Genomic DNA, 12,072 nt, shown 5'->3' on the forward strand with positions numbered 1-12,072 from the left:
GATCTTCTTTGCGCATGCGGAAACCGCTGCCCGCTTCCACCTCTAACCCAGGCTCAGAGTAGCTGCTGTTTCTGAGAGAACGATTCGTAGGACAGCCCCTGACGCCATTCCCTTTTGCCCTTCTTTCTGCGGGCCTTTCCGGTACTTGAGCGGTGTCCAGAGCGTGGCCAGTTCTCGTCTATCTGGCTGCCTTTAGGGAGCGGTGCCTAGCGTTGGCCAATAGTTGGCTGTCGAAAGTGCCGGCCCCCGCGCCGGCGCCTGCAGCAGCCGGGTGGGAAGGCTCAAGATGGCGTGCCTGTTGGAGACCCCAATCCGCATGAGCGTCCTTTCGGTGAGTGACCCGCCGCGGCCGCCCGCCCGCCCTCCAGGAAGCGCCATCCCGGTCTCCACCATTCCCCCAAGCGTGGTGTGCCTCCTGGGCACCACCCCCTGGGGTGGACCCCGGCTCAGTCTCGGGCCAGGGAGTGAGCGAGGGTGGACAGGCGGGATAGACGGGCAGAGGGGACCCCGGCCGAGCCAAAGACGTTTCCAACTCCGGGAGCTCCCGCCGGTGCGGGTTCCCAGGATGGCGTCTGGCAGGCGGGGTGGCTGGGCTGACAGACAACTGGCTGGGCGGCGCGGCTTGGACTTTGCCAAGCGTTTCACTGAGCCTTCCTTTTAGCGATGCCGCTTCCCGGGGGCCGAACGCTCTGCCTTGTGAAGCGCCGGGCTTGCAGCCGGCCTGAGAACGAGCGCCCACTCAGCTCTCCCGGGCTTTGGCAAGAAGAGGTGCAGGCTCCTTGGCCCCCATTTCCTCAGAGCTGCCAGGCCAAGTCTGTGCGGCTTCTATCGCGTCCCAGCACCTGGGCACCGGCTGAAGCTGTTTGCTTTTTGGCAATGGTGATTCGTATCAGCTGCAACTCTTCCTAGTGTGTGTGGTTATTTAAGCCCCTTTCCTCCGCTCTGCTCAGAGGTCGCGGCTCTGAGTCAGAGGAACTCTATGTTCCCTGTGCCTGGTATTCCGTTTTTCTTTAAGGGGAGTCAAACATTGAAGGGGGGAAAAGGGGGTGAGATTTATTTCCCCATTGTTGAAAGAAGGGAACGTATTGACATGCCAGGAAGTAAAACCTGTTGTTTTTTTTTTAAAAAAAGTTTTTTTAAAGAAAAAGACGACTTTCACCTTTCACTATGTTGCTCTTGAACCAGGACCAGGAATGAAAGTTACTGGGAGATAACTTCGAAGGATTTTGCAACAAATTCGAGCTGTCCGACTCTGAGAATGGTCAGTTTACCCATGGTTCATTTGCTATTGTTGGAAACAAGCAGGCAAATACTGATTGACCATCTTTTAGACTTGTGGAAGCCAGTCTGATATTGAGAGGGTAGTTGGATTATAAATGACTTGTCGGGTTCCTAGAGTCTTGTAACTACAACCGGTTTCTTTTCTCTTCTCTGACTTGTCCCACAAACAAACTCACCTATCTGAAAGCACCTAGGACATTTGCTTATGATTCAGGGTTAGAGCAGTGTGGCAGACCTCAACCTTGAAAAGGCTTAAGTTGTCAATACAATAATAATTTTGTGAGGCTGTCAACAGATTTTTCCCCTGATCCATTTTAGCAGTCATTTTTTCTTATTTTTAAACTGCAACTAAGGAAATACTGTTTACCTAAGTATTAGATCAGATTAGCCTGTTACTCCATCACTGACTGTAATACCCAGGAATATTCTGTGGGAGTGCAGGCCAATGACTTTTACCTCATTATGTTAAAAAAAAAATAGTATGTGTCTTGGCTGTTCTCAGTTCTCCTTTAATTAATCATTTAGATTTCATTTATCCTTCAGTTCACCTGAAGCTTACTTTTTGGATGTTGTCAACTTGTATAATGCATATGATTGAAAGTTTTCATTTGTTTCACTTCCTTGGTAAATAATATTTTCTGCTTATTTTATTCAAAAACTTCTTGAAGAGTATTTTCTATTAATACTTCTATTTAGGATTTGCCTTTAGCCCTAGTCTCATTAGGGGCTTTTTTTTTTTCTTTAATTAAAAAAAAAAGGATTTCCGTAGTCCCAAAGTCTGGTCTATCAGATCTTCACTCCTAGAGCCTTGGGAAGTAGGAGCTTTTGGATAAATGATTTAAAATGTTTCAATTCACTGATTTTACTAATTTAAAGTGAAACCTGTACCTTTCAAAGTACTACCCAGAGCACCATGTTTTGAAATGCAAACTAGAACAGGAAACATTCATCAGAAATTATCTTGAATGGTTGATTCCTTTAATAAGCTACAATGTACCAGTTACGTACAAGCTCTGTATTGTATACGTTAGAGAATGCAAGGATGAGATCAGAAATGCGTTTCAGGAGCTCATAGTCTGGGTGACGCTATAATTTGATAAACATAATTTCAGCAAGGAGGCATTCAAGTTGTTTTAAAGGATTTCCATTTGAGTCTCTTTATACCTTCTCCTTGGGAGATCTCATTGATTTTCCTGTAACCTTAACTGATCAGTTCACACATCTGCATTGCCAACCTTGACTTTCTTCTACATCTAGTCTTATATCTTAAATTGTGTGGATGACACCCATCGCTTCCGATAAAGCACATTCCTTCTCCTAAGGGGAATTAGTTATGAGTTCCCAATTTCTGTTAATGGTGTTATCTTTCACTGATAAGTCACCGTTAAACCTCCTGAATAATCTCTGATTCTTCCTCCTTTCATCCCCCTGTATCTACCAGTTGTTAAGCTCTGTTGCTTCTTTATTCTTAGTGTTTCTCATATCTTTCTCTTCCCATGACCACCCTCATTCAGGACTTTGTTGTTTTGTGCCTGCACTACCACAGCGTCCTTTTAATTATTTTTACTGTCTTTAATGTCTTACACTCTCAGTGCAAGTCCATGTCTACTTAAATTTTCCTAAAGAACTCTTCGTACAGCCGCTCCTCGGTTTCTTTTCTTGATTGAATTTGTTTTGCCCAAAGGCCCAAGTTTATATTCAGCTTCAGAGTTGAGATTCTTTATTTTCTTATCTTTTTTTTTTTTTTTTTTGAGATGGAGTTTTGCTCTTGTTGCCCAGACTGGAGTGCAGTGGCGCAATCTCGGCTCACTGCAACCACCGCCTCCGGGGTTCAAGCGATTCTCCTGCCTGAGTCTCCTGAGTAGCTGGGATTACAGGCATCCGCCACCATGCCTGGCTAATTTTTTTGTATTTTTAGTAGAGACGGAGTCTCACCATGTTGGCCAGGCTGGTCTCAAACTCCTGACCTCAACTGATCCACCCACCTTGGCCTCCCAAAGTGCTGGGATTACAGGTGTGAGCCACTGCACCCGGCCGAGATTCTTTATCTTCTACATGAACCTGCTATCCTGTATAAACCGGCTTTCTCAGGTTAGAGTGATACAGAATTCTTCCAAACTCCAGTAAATCTTATTCTTCTTACTCATTTGTACATATGAATTTTAGCTTTGTATATATATATTCTGTACATCTACTTTGAGCTTCTGCCATTTGCTAGGCAAGCATGGTGTTGAGTTTGGGAATACAGCTGTAAGCTACACAGACCTCTGTCCTTTTGGAAATGTTAGCCTAGTGGGAAAAATAGATATCAAATAATCACACAGTTTGTGAATGGTGATTAGTATTATGAATGAAGTATATAGGGTGCTGTTCAAAACATGTCATAGAGGAAACTGATCTAATATGGAGGGCAATAGGAAGAACTAGGGAAGGTTTCCCTGAAGAAGTGATGCTGAGCTGAAAGTTCAAGGATAAGTAAGAACTAACTAGAAAAAGTGACAGAAGAAGAGCATACAAGGCAAAGGGAACTGCTTTTGCAGAGGTCTTTAATAATACTCTATCTTGTCGTATTAGAGAGTAGATTAATTCAGAAGTAACACTTTGTCTTGCAAATCCTAGGTACTCAGTAAATGTTTGATTGAACTATCTATTTTGGAGGGTTGGACAAACTCTCCAGCCCTCTTTCTAGACTGCACTGTGACCACCCCATCCCTCTTTGGTTTGCATTTAACATTACAACATCACCCTTTTCAACAAATTCATAAATTTCTGCAATGTTTTCTATACTTTTGAATTATGTTGATTGCATTTTTAAAAACATTTATTTTGAAATAATTATAGATTCACAGGAAGTTGCAAAGATAGTACAGACAGGTCCCTGTGTACACTTCACCCAGTTTCCCTCATAGGTTACATCTTATATAGTTACATTACAGTATCAAAACAAGGAAATTGATCTTGGTATAAGTATGTATCTGTTTCTGTATCATTTTATCACATGTGTATTTGTGTTACCATTACCACCACTGTCAAGATACAGAACTATTCCGTCACCACAAAGATCTCCCTCATATTCCCTGTTTATAGTCCCACCTACCCAGCCTCTTCCCGCAACAGGTATCCCTAACCCCTGGCAACCACTAATCTGTTCTCCATCTCTATAATGTTGTCATTTTCTATAATGTCATATGAATGGAATCATACAGTATGTGACTTTTTAAGGTTGTTTTTTGTCACTCAGCATAATGCTTTTGAGATCTATCCATATTGTTGCATGTAGCAGTAGTTCCTTTTTATTGTTAAGTAGTAGTTCATGGTGTGGATGTACCGCAGCTCGTTTACCATTTACCTGTTGGGCGTTTTGGTTGCTTCTAGTTTTTGGCTATTATAACGTAGTATGAACAATCATGTACAGGTTTGTAAGAACATAACTTTTCATATCTCTGAGCTAAATGCCCAGGAGTGCAATTGCAGGATCAGATGGTAAATGCATGTTTAATTTTAAAATAAACTGACAAACTTTTCCAGAGTGGCTGTACTATTTTACATTTCTACCAGTAATATATGAGACATTGTTTCTCTGTATCCTCACTGCCATTTGATACTGTTATTTTTTTATTTTAGCTGTTTTAGTAGATGTGTAGTAATATCTCATCATGGTCTTAATTTGCATTTCCCTAATGATTAATAATGTTGAGAATATTTTTATTATTTATTTATCCTTTTTTTTTTTTTTTTTTTGAGATGGAGTCTCCCCCTGTTGCCCAGGCAGGAGTGCAGTGGTGTGATCTCAGCTCACTGCAAGCTCCGCCTCCCGGGTTCACACCATTCTCCTGCCTCAGCTTCCTCAGTAGCTGGGACTACAGGCGCCCGCCACCACACCTGGCTAATTTTTTGTATTTTTAGTAGAGACGGAGTTTCACTGTGTTAGCCAGGATAGTCTCAATCTCCTGACCTCATGATTCACCCGTCTCGGCCTCCCAGAGTGCTGGGATTACAGGCTTATTTATCCTTTTGAGACAGTCTTGCACTGTCACCTAGGCTGGAGTGCTATGGCGTGATCTCAGTTCACTGCAACCTCTGTCTCCTGGGCTCAAGCAATCCTTCTGCCTCAGCCTTCCAAGTAGCTGGGACTACAGGTGTGTGCCACCATGCCTGGCCATGTAGACGGGGTTTCACCATGTTTCTCAGGCTGGTCTCAAACTCCTAAGTGTAAGCCATACTCCCACCTCAGCCTTTCAAAGTGTTGGGATTACAGGTGTGAGCCACTGCACCTGGCCTGAAAATCTTTGCTTATTTGCCATCCATGTTTTCTCTTTGGTGAAATATTTCTTCATGTCCTTTTGCCCACTTTCTAATTGGAGTGTTTGCTTCTTTACTGTGGTGTTTTAAAAGCTCTTTATAGGTTTTATTTTTATTTTATTTTATTTTTGAGATGTGTTTCGCTCTTGTTGGCAAGGCTGGAGTGCAATGGCCTGGTCTCAACTTACTGCAGCCTCTGCCTCCCAGGTTCAAGTGATTCTCCTGTCTCAGCCTCCCAGGTAGCTGGGATTACAGATGCCCACCACCATGCCTGGCTAATTTTTGTATTTTTAGTAGAGATGGGGTTTCACCATGTTAGTCAGACTGGTCTCAAACTCCTGACCTCAGGCAGTCTGCCCATCTTGGCCTCCCAAAGTGCTGGGATTACAGGTGTGAGCCACCGCGCTGGCTTATCTTATTTTTTGAGAGAGTTTTGCTCTGTCATCCGGGCTGGAGTGCAGTGGTGTGATCTCAGCTCACTGCAACCTCTGCCTCCCAGGCTCAAGAGATTCTCGGGCCTCTGCCTCCCAAGTAGCTCAGATTACAGGTGTGTGCCACCGCGCCCAGTTAATTTTTTGTGTGTATTTTTAGTAAAGATGGGGTTTCGCCATGTTGGCCAGGCTGGTCTCAATCTCCTGGCCTCAGGTGATCTGCCCACCTTGGCCTCCCAAAGTGTTGAGATTATAGGTGTGAGCCACCGTGCCCAGCCAAAAGCTCTTTATATGTTTTAAATCTGAACCCTTTGTAAGATAGGTATTTGCAAATATTTTCTCCTAATCTGTAACTTGCCTTTTCATCCTCTTAACCACAATTTAAGATGAACCTTGATCTCATACCTTATACAAAAAGTAACTCAAAATGGATCATAGATTTTATCATAAAATAAAACTTTTAGAATAAAACAGGAGAAAATCTGCAGAACCTTAGGTTTGGTGAAGAACTTTTAGACATAACACCAAATGCATTACTTATTAAAAAATTGATAAATTGGACTTTACCAAAATGAAAACTTATGCTCTGTGAAAGACCCTGTTAAAAGGATAGTTGCATTTAATTTTGGTCACTTTGTATTGGTAGAGAGGTAAGGTAACAAATTGTCTTTGAATCACTTTGTAGGCTATTATAAACAGCTGGGCACTTGTTGATTTTTAATTGTCTTCTTTACAGTCCTTTCCCAGTGCCATTATGTCTTTTTTTTTTTTTTTTTTTTTTTGAGACGGAGTCTCGCTCTGTCTCCCAGGCTGGAGTGCAGTGGCGCGACCTCAGCTCACTGCAACCTCTGCCTCCTGGGTTCATGCCATTCTCCTGCCTCAGTCTCCTGAGTAGCTGGGACTACAGGCACCCACTGCCACGCCCGGCTAATTTTTTGTATTTTTTAGTAGAGACAGGGTTTCACCATGTTAGCCAGTATGGTCTCGATCTCCTGACCTCGTGATCCGCCCGCCGCGGCCTCCCAAAATGCTGGGATTACAGGCGTAAGCCACTGCGCCCAGCTTTTTTTTTTTTTTTTTGAGACGGAGTCTCTGTCGCCCAGGCTGGAGTGCAGTGGCGCGATCTCGGGTCACTGCAACCTCTGCCTCCCAGGTTCACGCCATTCTCCTGCCTCAGCCTCCTGAGTAGCTGGGACTACAGGCACCTGCCACCACACCCAGCTAATTTTTTTGTATTTTTAGTAGAGAAGGGGTTTCACTGTGTTAGCCAGGATGGTCTCGGTCTCCTGACCTCGTGATCTGCCCACCTTGGCCTCCCAAAGTGCTGGGATTACAGGCGTGAGCCACCATGCCCAGCCGCCATTTTTTTTTTTTTTTGAAAAGTAGCTGTTAGAACTGTATAGGGTATTCCAAATCTGGATATTCCTTCATTTTGTTCTGTTCTCTACAGTTATAAGCATATTGTTGGCCTTGCCTATAGCTACTTAATGATTTATTCTCTTACATCCATAACTGGCAATAATTAGGAAAAAAAATTGCTGTGAAGTTGAACCCACTATCCTGTAAACATAAATTTGGCCTCCCTAGGTTTTTAGTAATAAATGCAAAATAAAATCTGTACAGCACATTTTAAAGTTTGCCATTAGTTTACAAAGCACTAATAAGTACAGGGTATGTCAGTAGGTGGTCCTAAAATAAATTCATCAGTAAATCGCCAGGTGCAGTGGCTCACACCTGTAATCCCAGCATTTTGGGAGGCTTGGGCAGGTGGATCACCTGAGATCAGGAGTTCGAGATCAGCCTGACCAACATGGTGAAACCCCGTCTCTACTAAAAAATACAAAAAAATTAGCCAGGCATGGTTGCAGGCACCTGTAATCCAGCTACTGGGGAGGCTGAGGCAGGATAATCACTTGAAACCAACTGGGAGGTGGAGGTTGCAGTGAGTCAAGATTGTGCCATTGCACTCCAGTCTGGGTGACAAGAGTGAAACTATCTCAAAAAAATAAAAATAAATTCATCAATGAATCAATGTGAACTTTCTAATCTTTAATGGCAGTGTGTGAAAAATGAGAGGTGCTCATTGTATGTTTCTGGACATCTTGCTGTGTATTTAAGGAAAGACTAAGATAGTGCATGTTCAGGAAGTCTTTTAAACTCTGCAAAGAATCAGAAACACATTTATGTAGGGTCTTCAGATTTTACTTTTGAGACCTAGCCTTCTTATCACCTCCTATTTTCGCTAAATTTTAAAATACTGTCAGCAGACAGGAATGTCAGTGATTCTGACTTGTATGTTTTTCAATTCTGATTTGGCATTTGTTTTTGCAGTACCATCTGTCCTGTTGGCTTCTGGGTAAAGAGACGGTATTACATGAAAAAAAACAAAGCTCCTATTATCCTCTAGAAATTGGAGAGCAGCTGCCTTCACTGAACAGTAGTGCTATGATCCCTGGGACTGTTGAGATAGAAATTAAAGGTATTCCAAATAAGAGCAGTTTTACAGAAATAGCCCCCTGCCCCACCACTTGTCATTTTGTTGAAAAAAAAAAAAAAAACTGTTTTGACCGCATTCCCTAATTTCAGAGGAATGAAGAGTTACATTTTCTAGCATATTCATAATGTAGGTATTAGAGGAAGGAGGAATGATGAAACAGTGTAAGGCTTTATATTAAAAATAAAAAGTTGTGGTCCAATGGGGAGTTTTCAACCTATAAGATCTATTAATATTGGGAGGTCTTTACCACCTGGAAAGTAATTATTGAACACATGCTTCTTTTGCCTTAGGGGTGTTTTTAAGAATTTCTTAGGCTTTCAGAAAGCTAATGGTGATTGATGGGATAAGGGAGACTAAGGAAAAGGAAAGAGTCATGATGATCTTTATGATAAAGCATGATTCACAGGATTTATGCCTTTTTGGCCAGGTGGTATCATCTTCTGAGATGGTGAGAATTAGGAGAGGAATATGTTAGGGGAGTAAGTAGGAAAATGAGTTTCATTTTGGACATGCCAAATTTGTAGTCAGTTGGAAAAAAAGGTTGAGTGCCTAAATCTGGGGTAATGATCATTATTTTGGCATCATCAGTGTATTGATCTCTGGTTCTTAGCTGTTTAAGGATGAGAATCTCAATACCTGCTTTCCCAGGAGAACATGCATATGCCTAAATAGTTGCATAATTTCTGGAGATTGCTGGATTCCCTGAAACCCAGAAGTCACTCCAGAATTAACTTCTTCACTTGTCCCAGTGTGAGTCAAGAAAATGTAGCAAAAGCCAGGCACGGTGATTCACGCCTGTAATCCCAGCACTTTGGGAGACTGAGGCAGGTGGATCATCTGAGGTCAGGAGTCCGAGACCAGCCTAACATGGTGAAACCCCATTTCTACTAAAAATAAAAAAAAATTAGCCAGGTGTGGTGGCACACACCTGTAATCCCAGCTACTTGGGAGGCTGAGGTAGGAGAATTGCTTGAACCCGGGAGGCAGAGGTTGCAGTGAGCTGAGATCGCACCCTTGCACTCCAGCTTGGGCAACAAGAGTGAAACTCCGTCTCAAAAAAAAATTTTTTTTTAAGTCATTTAAAATCATTTTGGAATGGTAAAGATTGTAGCAATAAGGTATTAAAACTCATGTGAGCTATTATGTGTGGGAATTGTTTCTGAAGAGCTACAATTTTTTACCCAGAGTATGCCAGTAATCTCCTAGAAGGTGTACTTTGTCCACAGAAAGGGCATTGTGTAGCAGGCCTGGGATGCAAAGCTAGGTTATCTGGAGATCCAAACAAACTACAAAGTAAGGTGATTGTGGGTCTGGACACAGGCAAAGTGGAATAGACAGATTCGAAGTGGCCTGCGATATTGCCGTGATTGTCACAGGCCACAATGTGGGTGACAGGTCAGGTCTGACAGATCTTGAGTGGTACTGTAATAGGAAAGTGAATGCACCAGCTGCTGCAAATGATGGGCTGAGTCTGAGGCAAGCACCATGGATAGCTCCAAGGCAGGGCTATTACTGCCTGTAAGAATCTGAAGCAAATAAAGCCCTTTTTTATCAGGAAGGCGCCTGGCCTGTCTGAACAATACTACTTCGAAGGTGTGCCATGAAAGATGGTACCCAGGATCTCTAAGTAATTACATGACAGCAATTTTGAATAATAATTTCAACTATTCTTATGGGCCAGGGCAACACCTCACCCATATCTGAATAGCCTCACTTTGTTATGTGAGGATTGAGAAGTTGGCATTTAAATACATCCTAGTGGACTTCTTGGGTCATCTTATCACCTTGGGAGGCATATAAATGAACCTCAACCAATCCAGAGGATATCTCAGTCTTTGTGAAACTCCTGATCATTTTTGTAACTTTGCATGTGCTTTCCAGAGATAGTTCTTGCTCCCTTGGACTTTCAGATTATGCTGTCTCACACAGTGGGTTCTTATCTCATTTGCTCTATCCAGAGGTATCTTTTATTGACCCTCCGTTTAAGCATTCTCATCTATAGTGAAGAGTAAATGAATTGAATTTAATAGTGAGAAGAAACCTTACAGATCTTCTAGAGCCAGATAGCTCTTTATGATTTATACCATATTTTAAAAGGGAAAACATCATAGTACTTGATTAGAAGCATGAATGCTAAATTACTTTCAGTGTTGTGACCACCAAGCATTTTATGGCAATATTTAATAGTTTACAAGGGCAATAAGAATGCATTATCACATTAAAAACTCACTACAGAGCCAGATGTGGTGCCGTACACCTGTAGTCCCAGCTCCTCAGGAGGCTGAGGCTGGTGGATCACTTGAGTCTGTGAGTTTGAGATTTGAGACCAGCCTACACAGCATAGCAAAACCCTGTCTCTTGGGGGCAAAAGCCAAACAAACAAACAAAAAACTCCAGAAAAAGTAAAGGCTGCTCTTCATATCCCTTTTAATCTAACTGTGCCCTGGCTTTTCTTTTATGAAAAAAGAAACTCCCTCTTTGTTCGAGTATAAAATCATGGAATCTTTTCTTGGAAGAAACCTGCAGATAATCTTTAGTTCATTCTTGTCATTTTTTATTGAGGAAAACTGAAAACCGGAGAGGCTGGCTTGCCCACTGTAATATAAAGTATCAGAGTCAGATCTCCAGACTCCCACTTTTTAAAAACAAAATTGTGTGTATAGCCTTATATTGTATATTCTTTATTATTATTATTTTTTGAGACAGATTCTCACTCTTGTCACCCAGGCTAGAGTGCAGTGGCACCATCTCGGCTCACTGCAAACTCCGCCTCCCGGGTTCAAGTGATTCTCCTGCCTCAGCTTCCTAAGTAGCTGGGACTACAGGTGCGTGCCACCACACCCAGCTAATTTTTTGTATTTTTAGTAGAGCCGAGGTTTCACTGTGTTAGACAGGATGGTCTGTATCTCCTGACCTTGTGATTCCCCTGCTTCGGCCTCCCAAAGTGCTGGGATTACAGGCATGAGCCACTGCGCCCGGCCATATAGCCTTATGTTTTAGAGTTTTTTTTTCAAATTTGATAAGCACTGATTAATTTACTATTTATTTTTAATAACACGTGAAGTCTGGTTTTTGGTCTTTACTGAGAAGTCAGGCTTACCTCTTATGCTATGCAAGTATATTAAATTTAAAAATTATATATTTTAGTGTTTTTATGATTGTGTTTGTGAAATTAAAGTAGATTCCATTCTAGGAATCTCAGTTGCCATAGTATGTTACATTCTACACTGTTGAGGCCCAGATGCATTGTGAAGTAACATTTTAGAAACTTTCCGAAGTTACTAGAGGCTACAAAAGTAGAGAGCTTTGATTAATCTTGGGAGGGAGGATGCAGTGAAACTTGACCTACCAAAAAGTGAATAAGGATAAAATTGGTTGCAAAAATAGTACACAAGGGGTATAAAAGGAATTGAATGTTTTAAATCTCATCAAGTCCTAACGGGGCTAGAAGTTTACCAGAATACAAAGAGCAAAACAAAATAAAACCAAAAAAGCCTACATCAAAATCTTGGGTTTTGGATAGTATTTGGGAATTTTGTTCTAATTTTTTTCTCCTTTTGG

At 42.0% G+C, this 12,072-nt stretch overlaps 1 protein-coding gene across 5 annotated transcripts in view; it reads left to right on the top strand.

Annotated features, from left to right (window-relative positions):
- ARMC8 (armadillo repeat containing 8) overlaps positions 1-12,072 on the top strand; it is a 112,826-nt gene continuing 100,754 nt past the window's right edge. The window contains exons 1-2 of one of the 5 annotated variants that reach the window (XM_034957456.3): positions 11-331; positions 1,186-1,261. In XM_034957456.3, the coding sequence (XP_034813347.1) occupies positions 1,259-1,261 (3 nt within the window). In that variant the 5' untranslated portion in view covers positions 11-331; positions 1,186-1,258. Of the gene's footprint in view, positions 332-1,185; positions 1,262-12,072 lie in introns of all 5 variants that reach the window. The other 4 variants (XM_034957459.3, XM_063602951.1, XM_014344389.5 and 1 more) reach the window with 4 other exon arrangements.

Source organism: Pan paniscus, chromosome 2 (genome assembly GCF_029289425.2).
Source record: "Pan paniscus chromosome 2, NHGRI_mPanPan1-v2.0_pri, whole genome shotgun sequence".
NCBI lineage: Eukaryota > Metazoa > Chordata > Mammalia > Primates > Hominidae > Pan > Pan paniscus.